Genomic DNA, 15,902 nt, shown 5'->3' with positions numbered 1-15,902 from the left:
TCTAGCTGTGGCAATCCTTCCCAATCTCTGCTTTCATCTCCAGATTTCTTGCTGTCGCTACACCCGTTAGAAAAAAAAAGAAAATAAAACCTGCCAGGGAAAGGTGTCAGATTCAAACTTAATAAGACTGCAGGCCTGTATTCCTTTACTTAGGACTCCTTGGGATCAGTGGGGGCTACATCTGTGGGGATGTCAGGTTTGCATTTTTGGGTATTGGTTTAAAGTGCAGAGGTCTTTCCTATTCTAATTAATTCAAGCAGGTTCTGGAAGCTTCTCTATGTGATACAAGCTGGTACAAGCTAGAAGTTTCTAGCTAACAAGCAAGCTTCTATTTTGCCTAGAAACAAGCAGAGAAACTGAACAGCTGGTTTAAACTGGTTCTGTTATCTCTTTCACTCAAGGTCATGCTGACTATAATACAGTAATAGGCCAGAAGAAGCCTGGGTTTCACTTTCTGTTTCTCCTGCTGGTGTGCTGGTCAGTACAGTGGCATCTTAATCTGTTCCGGGAGCTGGTTCAACTCCTGAAACTGTTTGAAAACCAAGGTGTGGCTTCCGATTGGGTGCAGGAGCTTCCGCATTGGATATTTGGCTTTTGAAAAATGTTTGCAAACCGGAACACTTACTTCTGGGTTTGCGACGTTCAGGAGCCAATTTGTTTGGGAGCCAAGCTGTTCGAGTACCAAGATACCACTGTACATAGTATGCTTAAGTGCTAAGGTTTTAGTCTTATTGTAAGTTTAAGTTAAGTCTGCTGCAGCTGGATTTCTTGTGGACTGTACCAATCCTGAAGATGTTGGATTGTGACTGTAAAGCTCATTTGCCTTCAGTAGTAAAACAAAACAAAAAAAACAATCTGCTGAATGAAGTTAATTGCCTCTGAGTTATTATTGGGAATCCTGCATCGTGTTTTATGTTTTTACTCTGCTAACTATACGTTGGGGTCTGCTCTGGATCAATATGGAGCAGAATTCATTGCATGGAGGAGTGGGGAAACCTAATTTCATTAGAGGGTGTTTTTGTCCCAGCTTCTGTCAACTGAACCAGCTGAATCTGGCCCATAGGCTTCATAAACCTTCTCTGATGGCTTGGCTTTCAGTCAAAAGAGTGTTACGGGAATTGCAGTTGCATCTTTTTTCTCTTTGAACCTGTTCACCTTTTTCTTTTCATAGGGACAATGAAGAAAGCTATGATGATGTTGAGTTTGGAGGTAAGGCTAATCCATTTTTGTTAAGACGGGCATTAGAAAATTTGTAAGTGGGAATTGCAAGAAAGCGTTAGAATGTGGAGTGCTCCTGTTCGGGTGCCAGCCACCCCCATTTCCACTATACTCCATTCCCCTTCCACTGTTTTCCATTACTGCCTCCCCCTTACAGGCAGCCCATGCAGTATTTCATGCGTTCCATCCATGCTCAGTCCTTATCAGACTGGTTTTTGGGAGAGGCTTTTCCCCTAGTGCTTCTGAGAACCTAGTGGTTCTCGGGCAATACCTCCTGCTTGTGCATGGATGGTGCCATTTTGACTATGTAAGGATAACTTATCTCCCCCCCACCCACCTGTCAGTCCCCTGGTGATGTCCCAATTTTGCCTGCATGGCATGAAATTAAGCTATGTGAACAAAGCCACAGCCCACAAAGTGCCAACAAACAGCTGGTTGTTGGGGCTGGCAAACTCCAGTACACAGACATTGGCACAGGGCTTTGATTGGCAGTTATATATGACATGAGGTGCAGTGAAGGTGGGCATGACTGACCTAAATGACCTTGTGGCCCAAATAGGATGACGGTGATGGCTGCTGCAATATGGCCTTATGAATCGGAATGTCCTATAAACCTATATCATTACTCCCTCCTCCCAGGTAACCCTAATAACACTGTATTTCTGTGAGGAAGAGCTGGTGATCTCCCAACAGAAAATTCTGAATATTCATACACCTTGCCCAACTACAATACCTAGAATTCCTTGAAAGAAGCCATAGCTGTCAAAGTCTAATAATAATAATAATAATTAATAGCAGTCAAAGTGATATAAATGTATTGATAAAATACAGATAATGAGAAAGTTAATCAAATAGTATTTATACAGAGTATAATTTATAAGGATATAGCATGTATATATAAACCTTATGCCATGTATTTATAGCATGTAATACATAACATAATATATAGTTGGTTTTCAGTATGTAGTCAGAACGCGGGAATTAAAATCAAGTTGTGGTGCTTGAGGTGCATACTATAGCACGGGCTTCCTCAACCTTGGCCCTCCAGATGTTTTGGGCCTACGACTCCCATGATCCCTAGCTAGCAGGACCAGTGATCAGGAATGATGGGAATTGTAGTCCCAAAACATCTGGAGGGCCGAGGTTGAGGAAGCCTGCTATAGCTGATAAGCAGCTGGCATGAAATATATTCATTTGCTACAATTTCATTTCAGTTTTGATCAACTATAGATTACGCCATATATTTAGTTTTATGTGGAAAGATACTGAGCACTATAAATATATGGCATAATCTGTATTTGAGTTAGACAAAAATTCTCGCAAGTAGAAATACCCAACTTTGTCCTAGGCAACGCCATCCTTTGCCCAACACATTTTGTTTAGAGGGCAATCCATAGACTTTCTACCCTCTTATTATATACGGATATGATTATATTATATACAAAATCTTCCCTGCAACAGAAAATTAACAATCAATGTTTGCCTTTTGATTCTTCAGGAAATGGGGATGCAGATGAGGTCAGTATCACCATTCACAACATATATACATGCAGCACAACGCTCTTCCATTAATACCCACTTTCATGAATACAGAGGGGTGCCGGGGGAGGTTCTGTTACCGGTGTGTCTGTGGAAAGAGGGGAAAGGGAGAGAGATTGTTTCATTTGATATCTGCATTGGGTTTTAATATTTTAATGTTTTGCATTATTATTTTGATATGGATGTTTCACACCCTGGGACCTTAAGGTCGAAGGTGGGTTATAAATCAAAGAAGTGATCATTGATAGTAATAAGCAGTGGGAACATTCATTTGTCACTGGATCAACACATCTTAATTTGGGTACACAACTTGTGACCCATAAGCCAAGCAAGGGGTGCAGAACATGTGTTGTGATCTTCCACAGGGTTGAGGAAGCTGTGGTTCTGCAGATGTTACTGGACAGCAGCTCCCATCAGCCACAGCCAGCATTGCCAGAGATCATCATCAAACCTTTTATTGGCATCACATACAAACATCCAAAACAAATCAATATAGAATTACCACTTCCCCAGTGGCACAAAACTTTTGCTAAAAGAAAAGAGGCAGAGCAATCTATCGTCACATCTCTAGGTCTCCAGGGAGATCAGACGTCTGCAGTATATTTCGATGACAAAAAACCAAACAGAGATATTTAGCCACTAACTTGGTGAGCTCCTGATCATTCCCCAGTAATAGAAAATGTATGACCTCCAACTCTGGTTTCCATTTGGGGATGCAGAGTTGATCTAGAAATTGCTGAGGGAGATCAGCATATAGTTTACAATTAAGAACCATATGTGTGAGGGTTTCCACCAGGTGGTCTTCACATGGGCAAGTTCTTTCTCCTTCCACCCTGTCTGAGAACCTTCCCCAAAGGAGGTTTGATGGGTTTGAATTAAACCTGGCCAGAGATAATGCATTTCTTTCTTGAGGGTTAAGCAGAAATTCAAGGTCATTGTGGTTAGTTTCATGTGCCCAAGAAAGTTGAAAATAAAGAGGGGAACATGTTTTCTCTGCTGCTACTGTTTGTTCCTGGCGTTCAGTATCCCACAACCTAGTTTTTATTATAGCCTTAGCAGATGGTAGGGACATCGATCGCAAAAGTTCAGTGGCCGGAGATGATGGGACTTGTAGTCCAGCAACATATGGAGGGCCACAGGTTCCCCCTACCCTGGTCTACAAAGTGCTTGACGGCCTTATTCTGTTTGTAGTCTCTGGAAGGGCTTATCTGAAAGGAGATTGTAAAGGACTGCAATGAATGGCTCAGGGTGATTGAGAAGTTGTTGTGGCAGTAGATGCAACTCAGTGACATTCATGTGTTCATTATACCCGGAATGAACACCTGGAAATGGCTACGGTCTGGGCAATATTTGATATTCCTAAATAGCAGAATGGTCAAGCTCTAAAGAAGACCTTATTTCATACAACAAATTGGGTTTGAAATAACGAAATGCCACATACAATTTGCTGTCCTAGTACTAGTCTTAAAAAGAAATGGTTGCACTTGAACTACGGTATAATTTCCCCTTTCTCATTCATTTCTTGACGCTTTTTTCTTTGTAGAGTCTCAACAGTGAAGGGGAGACATATGAAGATATAAACGAAATGAGGTAAGAAATATGCAGCTCTCCAGATATGGTGGTTCTCTGATTATTGGGATCCCACAACTGAAGTGACAGAGAGACAAAACATAAACAGAGTAAGAGGACCTGAGAGTTTGCGTGTAATAAAACCCCTGCGTCCAGTCACGCTTCCCTTGCGTCGCTCTGCTCGGAAGCTGACCTGGCAGGAGAGCAGAGTAGCAGCGGTCCTGTGTCCGTGTGAGATAAGGGATAAATAAAGTCCAGAGACAGTTCGGTTCTTATCTCTAGAAGCGTTTATTTACAAGCCATAAAACAGTCACACTCCATCGGAACTTGGTGACATTCTCAGCCGTGCTCCAAAAGCACACTCGCAGCCTCTGTGCCGAGCTGCTGCTCAGTCGGAAGTGAAAGCAAGTCTGAAGGCAGAGAGACGCTGTGACTCACTGCTCTGCGACAAGCTCCTCCTCCTCCTCCTCCTCCCAGATACAGGACACCACGGAGTTTTGACCCTGTCAGTTCCAAACTCCACACCCCCTCTTGTCCTGCATCTGGGGACAGTAGCCATCAATGCTTTCCCCATACACAGACCCTCACAGAACTCCTCGTGCTTCTGGAAGGTTAATGGTTTTGTGAAACCATCAGCGAGGTTCTTGGTTGAGGGACAGTATTTCAGAGCAACTAGCCCCTCATGAACGCTCTGACATACATTCTGGAAACGTATGTCCAAATGTTTGGTCCTCGCCTTAAATTGCCCTGTCTCAGCTAATTTGAGGCATGGTTGATTGTCTTCATGCACCACAATGGGCAGACAATTCTCTCCACAGATTTCCTTGACCAAACACACATAGAACTCCAGTTCTCTGCAAACCTCTGATAGCGCACTGAACTCAGCTTCAGTAGATGAAAGCGCTATGAGACTTTGCTTCCGGGACCTCCACCCAATCACTGAGTCCCCAAACTTCACCACTAGGCCTGACACTGATTTGCGGTCCTCAAGGTTAGCCCAATCCGAATCCACCCAGGCAGTCAGCTTGACATTGCCCTCAGCTGACATCTTGAGGCAAAAGTCTTTGGTATCTTGCAGGTAACGTAGCACCCGCTTAACACCATTCCAGGCCTGCACACTAGGACTTGAAGCCTCTCTACTGAGCAGATTGACAGCAAACGCTATGTCTGGTCTGCTCCACTGTGACAGGTACAACAGACTACCCAGAGCTGACTGAAAGAGTTCAGTGTTTTCGAACACCACGCGTTCTACTTGCTGACACTCCTTCACGTATCCAGCCTCCATGGGAGATCTGGCACCTGCACATTCAGACATCCTGAACTTCTCAAGCAACTGTTCAATCTTACCTTTCTGGCGAAGCAAAAAGCTTCCATCACTTGCTCTTGTGATCTCTACGCCTAGATAGGACTTGACATCTCCAAGTTGCTTCAGCTTGAACCGCTTTCCAAGCTCCTTAGCAAACTTCTCTACCTGTTCACCCGTCCGTGCCATGAGCAAGATATCATCAACAAACACCTGAGCCACTTGCTGTTGCAGGCCTGAATCTCTAATGTAAAGACAACTGTCTGCAAGAGATCTCTTAAAACCTAGCTCTTCCAAGGCTTCATGTAGGCACATATTCCAATTCCTGGCAGATTGGCGTAATCCATAGATGGATTTGTGCAACCGCCACACGACGCCTGGCTCACTGACTTCAAACCCTGGAGGAGGAAGCATGTACAACTCCTCCTGGAGATCTGAGTTCAGGTAGGCGACATCTACATCAAAATGGTTCACCTTCCAACCTCTCTGTGCTGCTATCGCCAAAAGCGTTCTCAAAGTCTCCGTCCTTGAGGTCGGCGAATAAACCTCTGTGAAGTGGACACCCCTTCTCTGTGTGAATCCACGGGCCACTAATCTCGCTTTGTACTGTGGTTCTCCTGCTTCTGTGGGTTTAAGACGGTAAACCCATCTGCAGCCCACAGCTTGCTGGTTAGCCGGCAGCTGTGTGAGTGAGAACACTCCAAGAGACTCCATTGAGTTCATCGCCTTCTGCATCGCCTCATGCCATTTGCTGGCTTCTTCCCGAGGCAACTTCTGAACATCCTCAAAGGATTCAGGTTCACATCTAGCCACACCAACCCAGACACTTGTGGCTTCATACCTTTCAGGTGGCTTCCCTTTGGTTGATCTTGCTGACCTCCTCAGCGTGAATTCTGGAACTGCGCCTGATTCACCTGGATCAACCCTACTATCCTTTGTGTCAGAAACATCCCCCTCTGACCTGCTGCGCCGTTTAGGGCGAACAGCTGGTTCTGCTGGCGAGGATGGTTCACTCCTTAGCTCAGACTTGACAGAGACCTGTGGAGGGGTCCTGGGACTCCCTTTTGGAGAGATACGGAGCCTCTCCCTTGGAGATCCCGGCTCTGGACTCTGTGGCTGTGGACTGTGCACATCAGCAACAGGTTCAGCCTCACCCTCCTCCTCTTCCTCATCTGAGTCTACCAGAACATCCGGATTCCCGTGAAGACGCTTCCACCCACTCTGCTCGCAAAACTCAGCACTGCCGCTAATAAGCAGCTTGGACTGGTTGCCAGTAGGGTATGCGAAGCGCCACGCCTTTGAACCCGGCTCATAGCCCACAAAGATCATCTTCCTGGATCTTGGCTCACCTTTTCTGCGCATGGCCTTTGGAATGAGAACCCAAGCCGTAGACCCAAAAGTGCGCAGAAAATGCACTTTGGGCTGCTTCCCATGAAGCAGAAAGTACGGTGTGTCTCCTACACTTGAATTGAACACCCTGTTCTGCAGGAAACATGCTGTCCTATAACTCTCAGCCCAAAAGCGCTGTGGCAAACCCGAGTCTGCCAACATAGCATTCGCTGATTCCTGTAGTGTACGAAATTTTCTCTCTGCAACCCCATTCTGTTGCGGAGAGTGGGGGGCCGTCAGTCGATGACTGATACCCTTCTGCCTGAAGAACGATTGCAGCGCAGAACCTGTGAACTCCCCCCCCCGATCAGATTGAAAGGAAATCACTTTGGTAGAGAACCGTAGCTCAACCGCTGTGATCCAATCCCTGATCAGCGCAGCTGCCTCTGACTTCTGTTGCAGCGCAAAAACCCACGAATGTTTAGAAAAATCGTCAACCAGAAGCAAAACCCATTTTGATCCAGCTAAAGAAGGTGTCGGCATGGGGCCCGACAAATCTGCATGGACAAGTTCAAAGGGTTTACTGGTTTTCCTCTCAGACCTGGGGTATGTGCATGTTGTGACCTTTGATTGCTTACAGGCTTGACAATCTAGGTATTTGTCACATGCTTTGAACCTACACCCAATGGTGTTGCCTGGGGCTTTCCTCACATATGACCACCCTACGTGCCCAAATCTCCTGTGCCATAAGTGTATACAATCATGGTGTGGTGGGACATTAGCACACTGCCCTTGGGCGTCTTCAATGGACTCTCCACTAGCCCCATTTTCCACCAGCCCCATTTTCCCACCAGCCCCATCTTCAATGGGCATCTCCACCAGAAAGAGCGTGCCTTTTCTCTCGACACTGTAGATCTTCTTCCCATCCCTGTAGAAGGAACACAAATTGTTAGAGAACAGAACATCGAACCCAGCAGCCATAAGAGCTGGCACACTTAAAAGAGAGTGGGCAAGCTCCGGTACCACATAAGCTTGCACCCAATGATCTATAAAAGAACAATAAAGAAAACCAGATTCAGTCAGTGGTCTTTGAGACCCATCTGCTAAGGTAACATAGCGTCCAGTTTTAACTGTCTTGCAGTTCCTCAGGAGCCCTTTAGATGTCACCAGACAATGCGAGGCTCCTGAATCGACCACGAGGGATAAAGAGTGTCTCTGGCTGTTTTCCAAAGATGCCGTGGCGTTTCTCGCACTCCCATCGGTTGCCATGGCCACAGCCTCTCTCCGGCTAAGGCTTTTGCCTTTTCTCAGAGACGCCATCGCAGCTGTGAGGTGATAAGACGCCTTGTCTTTGTTTTTCTCCTGGCCTGCTGCTTTCCCACGTCTTTGCTGGGAACCGGCCCTGGGAACCTGCTTTGTTGACATTCCACGCTGGCCGGTGTCCTTGGCAGCCTGGGCCTCTAGCGGATGCTTCCCAGCGCTGTTGGACGTCGTCTCAAAGCACAAACAACTTTCGAAGCTTTTGGCTTTCTCAGAGCTCTTGGAATGGCCTGCCTGGCCTGCCCCCCCACTCCTTCTTGGGGTGCAGCCTGTGCCCTCTTCCACAGCTCTCAGCTGCTCTCCAGCACACAGTCCATCACACAGACGTGTCGAAGCAGAGAAACAGCTTCCCGGAACAGCCCCCTCTGGTCTGGCTCCCACTGCGGCCTGACTTGCCGTCTTCAGTGCCTGCCACGCGACCCAGGGCTTGCTCCCTTGGCCCTCGGCTTCCTCCCGGCCCTTGGCTCCTGCTGAGCTTTCGCACAGACTCCTCAGCACCTGCCAGGCGGCCTGAGCCGATTTAACGCCCTCCAGGTGGGGCAACAGCAAAGCGTCCACACTTGCTTTCAACAGGCAGAGCTCTCTCTGCTCTCTCTCACTCAGCAGAGCAGTAGCTTGCATGGGTGGGGCCGGCTCCTTCTGGACTGGACTCCAGAGCCCTGTGGCCACAAACCACCCCCTTGCTCTTCTTGACCAGGCCTCCCAGTTGGCCCCATTCAGCCTCTCACCGGGGTAGCTCTTTTGGCTCTGCTGTGCCTGTGCAGCAGCCATTCTTCCTCCCCCCGGGGCTTCAGCGTACTCACAAGTTTGCCAGCAAGCCGGACTCTCGAAGCAGCCGTCCCTCCTGGCTCTTGGCTCCGCTCTCCGGCATCTCCTGGCAGGAGATCACAGCAACTCACCGCTGGCAGCCTTCTCCCTTCTCACACTTGTCAGGAAACACGTACTTCCATAACCTTTGCGTGTAATAAAACCCCTGCGTCCAGTCACGCTTCCCTTGCGTCGCTCTGCTCGGAAGCTGACCTGGCAGGAGAGCAGAGTAGCAGCGGTCCTGTGTCCGTGTGAGATAAGGGATAAATCAAGTCCAGAGACAGTTCGGTTCTTATCTCTAGAAGCGTTTATTTACAAGCCATAAAACAGTCACACTCCATCGGAACTTGGTGACATTCTCAGCCGTGCTCCAAAAGCACACTCGCAGCCTCTGTGCCGAGCTGCTGCTCAGTCGGAAGTGAAAGCAAGTCTGAAGGCAGAGAGACGCTGTGACTCACTGCTCTGCGACAAGCTCCTCCTCCTCCTCCTCCTCCCAGATACAGGACACCACGGAGTTTTGACCCTGTCAGTTCCAAACTCCACAGAGAGTACATGGCAGATACCAATGCATAACCGTGGACAAAAGATCCAAAACCTGGATTTGCAGCTTTATCATCTTCTAGGCCAGGGCAGGGCTAGCCAACATGTTGTCCATCAGATGTTTTAACCACAGTTCCCATCAGCCAATATCGTCAATCAGGGATGATGGAAGTTGCTGTCCTGCAACATCTGGGCTAGATTGAGAAGGTATTGGGAAGACTTCGCTTCCAGCAGCAGAAGAGGGAAGAAGAAAAGTGGCTTTGCCTTTATCTCCCTTGTAGCTTCTAAAACTCTTCTTCTAAGGGTTTGTGGGCACTCTGGAACAGTTTAGGAGGGCACCAGCAAAAATTGATCTTCCTATGTTGGGCAAAAGATTCCTGCATTGCAGAGGGGCTGGTGGAGTAGGTGACCCTCATTGTCCCTTCCAACTCTACCATTCTATGATTCCAGCAGTCTCTAAAGGTTGAGTCAAAGGCCTTCTGCACATGGAAGGAACTCTTCCATTTGTGGACAGCTAAGCTTTGATCCAACCCAGCAGCAACCATTGAGCACATGGCTCCTGATATGGTCATCTTTCAAGAGAAGTGAAAAAGAGGCCCAGATGTTTGTCCTCTGCTGTTTCTTGAGTTAAGTATCAATCACTTTTTATTTCACAGACCTACATCTAGAGATGAGGAAAGGAAAAAGGAGAAGGAAGAAAGGAAGAAATCTGAGAAAGAACAAAAGGAGAAAGAGAAAAAAGAGCAGGACATCAGGAAGAAGTTCAAAGTAAGGCTTAAACTAGCAATTTATTTTTAAGAAAACTTTAATGAAAACAAATACATTATCCTTTAGCATTGTTAAAGATACTCTGTTTGTAGAGATGGGGAATAAATTCAGTTCAGTTCACATTTACAGGTGAACTTTTTTAATTCGCACTTCCTGAAACAGCAAGCAAACAGACAGCCTCCCTTCAAAATTTGCACTTCTCTAAATCTTGCAGTGTAATTCTCCAGGAGACTAATGTGTGAAAAAATCTATATACTACAGTAAAGAGTGCATATAAAAGAATGCACTAGTGAACTTAGCATTAAAAAATGCATTCTATTAGGGAAGAATTGCTTTACAAAAATGCATACATTAGGGCAAAATTACATACAAAAAGGTGAGCATTAGGATTAATTTGTACTAAAATGTTGGTGAACTTCCATGGGATAATAATAATAATAATTGCAAACTTACATGGAAATGTGGAAAACTGAATTTAATATTAGAAAAAATAAGCAGATTTGCCCATCTCGATCCATTTGACCCTTTTGCTATTTTATTAAATAATAATAATAATAATAATAAATAATAATAATAATAATAATAATAATAATAATAATAATAATAATTTATTTATACCCCGCCCATCTGGCTGGGGTTCCCAAAGCCACTCTGGGCGGCTTCCAACAAAATATTAAAATACAGTAATTCATCAAACATTAAAAGCTTCCCTAAACAGGGCTGCCTTCAGATGTCTTCTAAAAGTCTGGTAGCTGTTGTTCTCTTTGACATCTGGTGGGAGGGCATTCCACAGGGCGGGCACCACCACCAAGAAGGCCCTCTGCCTGGTTCCCTGTAAGTTGGCTTCTTGTAGTGAGGGAACCGCCAGAAGGCCCTCGGAGCTGGACCTCAGTGTCCCGGCTGAATGATGGGGGTGGAGACGCTCCTTCAGGTATACAGGACCAAGGCCATTTAGGGCTTTAAAGGTCAGCACCAACACTTTGAATTGTGCTCGGAAACATCTGAATGAAGGATTTGGAGCTGAGCATTCATGTCAAGAAATTTAAAGCATGTAGTTGGAACTAGCAATCCTGAATTGCAACCCACTTCAGTGGCAAACAAGTTGTAACTGGTGCCTGTGAAGGCACTCACACAGCCTGATACTTTGCAGTTCTGCTCAGATGTAAAGCCCATTGACGTCAACAGTAGTCTTAATCGATAAAAGCTAAAGGTAAAGGACCCTGGGATGGTTAAGTCCCTTCAAAGGTGACTATGGGGTTGCGGCACTCATCTCACTTTCAGTCCAAGGGAGCCGGCGTTTGTCCACAGACAGCTTTCCGGGTTATGTGGCCAGCATGACTAAACTGCTTCTGGTGCAACAGAACACCGTGACGGAAACCAGAGCGCACAGAAATGCCGTTTATCTTCCCACCACAGCAGTACCTATTTTTCTCCTTGCCCTGGCATGCTTTTGAATTGCTAGGTAGGCAGGAGCTGGGACAGAGCAACACCCCGTTGTGTGGATTTGAACCACCTACCTTCTGATCGGCAAGCCCAAGAGACTCAGTGGTTTAGACCACAGCACCACCCACATCCCCTCGTCTTAATAAGCAAGTGTGTCTAGGAGCTATGCTTTGACTGCTGTTTATTTTAAGTGCTATGTCTATAACAATCAAATGTGTATTGAAAGCTTAACAATTAGCTACAAGCAAATTATCAATGACTGGTTAGACAATTCTCAGAAAATTAATTCAGATGCATATAAGTTCTGTAGCTTCTTAAAGAGGTATTACATGGGAAATATTGGCATCACCAATTCAATTAGTAGAACTCATATTACAAAACCCCTAAGTAGAACTTGCCATAGCATTGATCTGATGTGTTCCCTTCTCCACTGCAAGTTGATTTCAGATATCTTTCATACCATTTCTCATTAATGATCAATGAGGAACACTTCCGTTTTCCAGCCAAGGTTGTTTTTGCAGACTTGTGTAACAAGAAGATAATGCTATGCATTAAAAATAATAGACAATTGCCAATCTTTAATTTTAAAGAATCAAATACTGAGTCCTTAAAGGTAAAGGGACCCCTGACCATTAGGTCCAGTCGCAGACAACTCTGGGGTTGCGGCGCTCATCTCGCTTTATTGGCCGAGGGAGCCGGCGTACAGCTTCCAGGTCATGAGGCCAGCATGACTAAGCGAACCAGAGCAGTGCATGGAAACGCCGTTTACCTTCCCACCGGAGTGGTACCTATTTATCTACTTGCACTTTGATGTGCTTTCGAACTGCTAGGTGGGCAGGAGCAGGGACCGAGCAACGGGAGCTCACCCCGTCACAGGGATTGGAACCGCCAACCTTCTGATTGGCAAGCCCTAGGCTCTGTGGTTTAGACCACAGCACCACCTGGGTCCCACTGAGTCCTTAGTGTCTTTATAATTCCATTGCAAAAATGTCTGAAACAGTGATGGGGAATAGCAGGGGTTGAATGTGGATCTCCAGTCCTCTCTACTTAGCATCAAGACTCAAATCTGCTCAGGATACATGTTCTTTCCCTGACTGACACTTCTTTGTGCCCTCAAATAGACGTGATTGTGATAATGCCTCTTGCTTGCCTCTGACTTCTGTGCATCTGGAATCAAAACTGGAATTGTGTGTAAGAATCACATTGTGCCTCTGGCTATACCCACTATTTGATTCTGGTCCATGGACACATGGGAACCAGAAGGTTGGCAGTGAGGGAATGCAACCCTCAGGCTGAAAAAGGTTCCTCACCCGAGGTCCCAACTCCAATTTGTCAGTTGTTGTGGTTTGTCCATGCCTGTTTCCCTCTCTCTCCCCCCTCTTTCTCTTGTACAGTATTAATCCTGACCATATGTGTAATGCTGATTTACACCCATTTCTTATCCTACTTCTGTGTAGCTCGTGGGCCCCATTGAAGTCATTCACCAGGCCCGAGCTTGCACAGACTTCAAAGGAGGGAAGAATGACCTGACGTTCAAGCAAGGAGATAAAATCGAAATCATCCGCATCACTGACAATCCAGAGGGGAAGTGGCTTGGAAGGTCAAGAGGCTCCTGTAGGTATAAATTATGCAAATTTAAGTGAACTTATTTTAATATGTTTAATCAGAGTAATTTATTCTGATCAGAAAATTTGGGTTCACTCACCATTTGGAGTATTTGAAATGCCGCTAGTCTACAATTCTTGGCCCTTGAAGATGTATCAGTATATTTGTTAAAATACTTGAAACCTGCACAACAAAGAAACGAATGGCAATTTGATTTAAAAAAATTGCACACCATGCAATGAACACCATTCTATATTGCACAGTGGTTTTTAAAGGGTGTGTGTGTGTCTGTGTGTGTTTAATGCAGCCCTTATGATGTCTTGTTACAAGTTTAAAAGAAAACAGCTGCATCTTAGTCATGAAATGTGTTGGGCTTTTGCTTTCTAGATGGCTACATTAAAACAACCATGGTGGAAATTGACTATGATTCGTTAAAGCGAAAGCCACGGCCTTCTGTCAACATTCAACTGAGGCAACCAGACAGTGACCAGGAAGTGTATGATGATGTCGGGGAACAGGATAGCGTCAGCAGGTATGTCAAAAGGGATGGCCACACCTGTGTCCAGTTCTAGTGTGGCTTGCAGTGCAATCTAGCCCACCCTTCATCAGAACAGGAAGTGATGAGGAAATGGTTGTTTAGCATTAGTAAGGTGAACATTTATTGTAATTTTTAAAAACCAAGTTATGGTTACATTATTTTTAGATTAGTAGTGGTCTGCAGGGCAAGGTAGTACAGGGAAAGGAACCCTGAACAGTTAAGTTCAGTCCTCGATATATTTCTGGACTACAACTCCCATCAGCCCCAGTCCGCATAGCTAACTGGAAAGGATGGTGTAACTCCCAGCAAGAGCTGGAGGACACCATATTGGCAACCCCTGACAACAGGCCTGATCCAGCAAAGCAATTGTTACCTTATTTATTCATTCATTCATTCATTCATTCATTCATTCACGGATTACCAGTTTGAATCACATTTGCCATTTTCTAGGCAATTACCTGGCTTTATGTAGGTTATAGAATATTGCAGACATTTGGGTGTGGGGGGAAAACATGGACTTTTCAGTGCATTCCTATATGTACGTGTGTTCTTTGGATGTAAGTCCCACCATGTTCAATGGGGCTTACTCCCAAGCAAGTATGTTAAGAACTGCATTATTTATTGCACTGTCTTCTCCTTTGACTTCAACCATTTCCCCTCCTCTTGTTTTCTCATGGCCAAAGTGGAAGTCAAAGTACTGCAGGAGGTAAGTTCTGCTGTTCCTATCTATCCAAATTTTGAGGTTTGTGGGTCATGGAGCCCATCTTTTAGCTACTTCCCAAGGCATCATTTGGGGTATGACCAGGGTTTGTGATATCTACCAGCAATCAGCAGACAAGCCATATATAGTCAAAGAAAAATAACAGTCCCCAAGCCTTCATACTTCCTCCTTCAATATTCATTTCTAAACCAATCCTGTAAGCACCAAGGTCAATGCCACTTTCAAGATTAGCAAATCAAAGATACAACTTTTTGAGAATCTTCCCCTCCATCCCTGGTCCCTCACCAGCACCAAGATGATCCAGAAAGGCTTGTCCTCCTGATAAAGCAAGAATGGGAAAGCCACACTCTCCAGAGGTTGTTGGACTCCAAATCCCATCAGCACCAGCCAGCATGGTCAATTCTCAGGGATGAAGGAAGCTGTAATTGAAATAGTGCAAACAATATCTCCTGCTTTTTCCCCCAGTAGAAGCAGTACATACCGTTGAGGGTTGTTGTTGTACTTATTATTGACATAGCTGTCAATGTTTTCCCTTTTTTAAGGGAAATTCCCTTATTCTGAATAGGATTCCTCGCAAGAAAAGGGAAAAAGTTGACAGCTATGATTATTGATAATTTCAGTATTAATGTTTTATTTTACTTTATGTGCATTTTGGAGGTAAGTAGCCTAGAGACAGTTTGCATTAGGCGACATAAACTGAAACAATAGTAATCGAAGTAGTAGTGATAATAATACTGCCCTGCTTTTGCCTTTTTTAAAATTTTAAACAGGATTCCCTCCTCCTCCTCCCTCTGATGACGTTTATGATGGGATCGAGGGCGATGATGAAGCACAAACAAGGTAAGCATTAAAAGCCAACAAAATAATGAAAAGCAGATGGAGAATTCTTGTTTAATTCTTCTTTAAAAGATTATCTCATGATAAAAATATTAGCCCTCGATTAATGCATGATAAAATGGTATCAGCTGGGTAGGGAGTGTGTCTTAGAAGGGTGTGGAGATAATGTTTTTACCATGGAATTAATTGCTTTGGGTGTTGTTTTAATGAGTCTTTACTGTTTTCATCTCCTTCACATGGATTCTATTAAGGCATAGCCTTTTTCAACTTCTTTAATTCTCAAGCAGAAGCCAGTAAGCCAGAATCTGAAGCATGGACAGATGTTTGTGTGGCATCCAAACAATGGCACATCCGACTCTTTAGAC

At 45.2% G+C, this 15,902-nt stretch overlaps 1 protein-coding gene across 2 annotated transcripts in view; it reads left to right on the top strand.

Annotated features, from left to right (window-relative positions):
- The window catches only part of FYB1 (FYN binding protein 1), a 54,608-nt gene that overhangs the window by 20,390 nt on the left and 18,316 nt on the right, over window positions 1-15,902 (top strand). For both annotated transcript variants that reach the window (XM_053408319.1, XM_053408318.1), the window contains exons 4-11: window positions 1,172-1,209; window positions 2,717-2,736; window positions 4,301-4,347; window positions 10,282-10,393; window positions 13,294-13,450; window positions 13,829-13,973; window positions 14,663-14,685; window positions 15,471-15,540. In XM_053408319.1, the coding sequence (XP_053264294.1) occupies window positions 1,172-1,209; window positions 2,717-2,736; window positions 4,301-4,347; window positions 10,282-10,393; window positions 13,294-13,450; window positions 13,829-13,973; window positions 14,663-14,685; window positions 15,471-15,540 (612 nt within the window). The remainder of the gene's footprint in view (window positions 1-1,171; window positions 1,210-2,716; window positions 2,737-4,300; window positions 4,348-10,281; window positions 10,394-13,293; window positions 13,451-13,828; window positions 13,974-14,662; window positions 14,686-15,470; window positions 15,541-15,902) is intronic.

The sequence above is a fragment of the Podarcis raffonei genome, chromosome 11, assembly GCF_027172205.1.
Source record: "Podarcis raffonei isolate rPodRaf1 chromosome 11, rPodRaf1.pri, whole genome shotgun sequence".
Lineage (NCBI taxonomy): Eukaryota > Metazoa > Chordata > Lepidosauria > Squamata > Lacertidae > Podarcis > Podarcis raffonei.
Note: the sequence above shows the minus strand (reverse complement) of the source record. Positions and strands in the feature narration are given on the sequence as shown.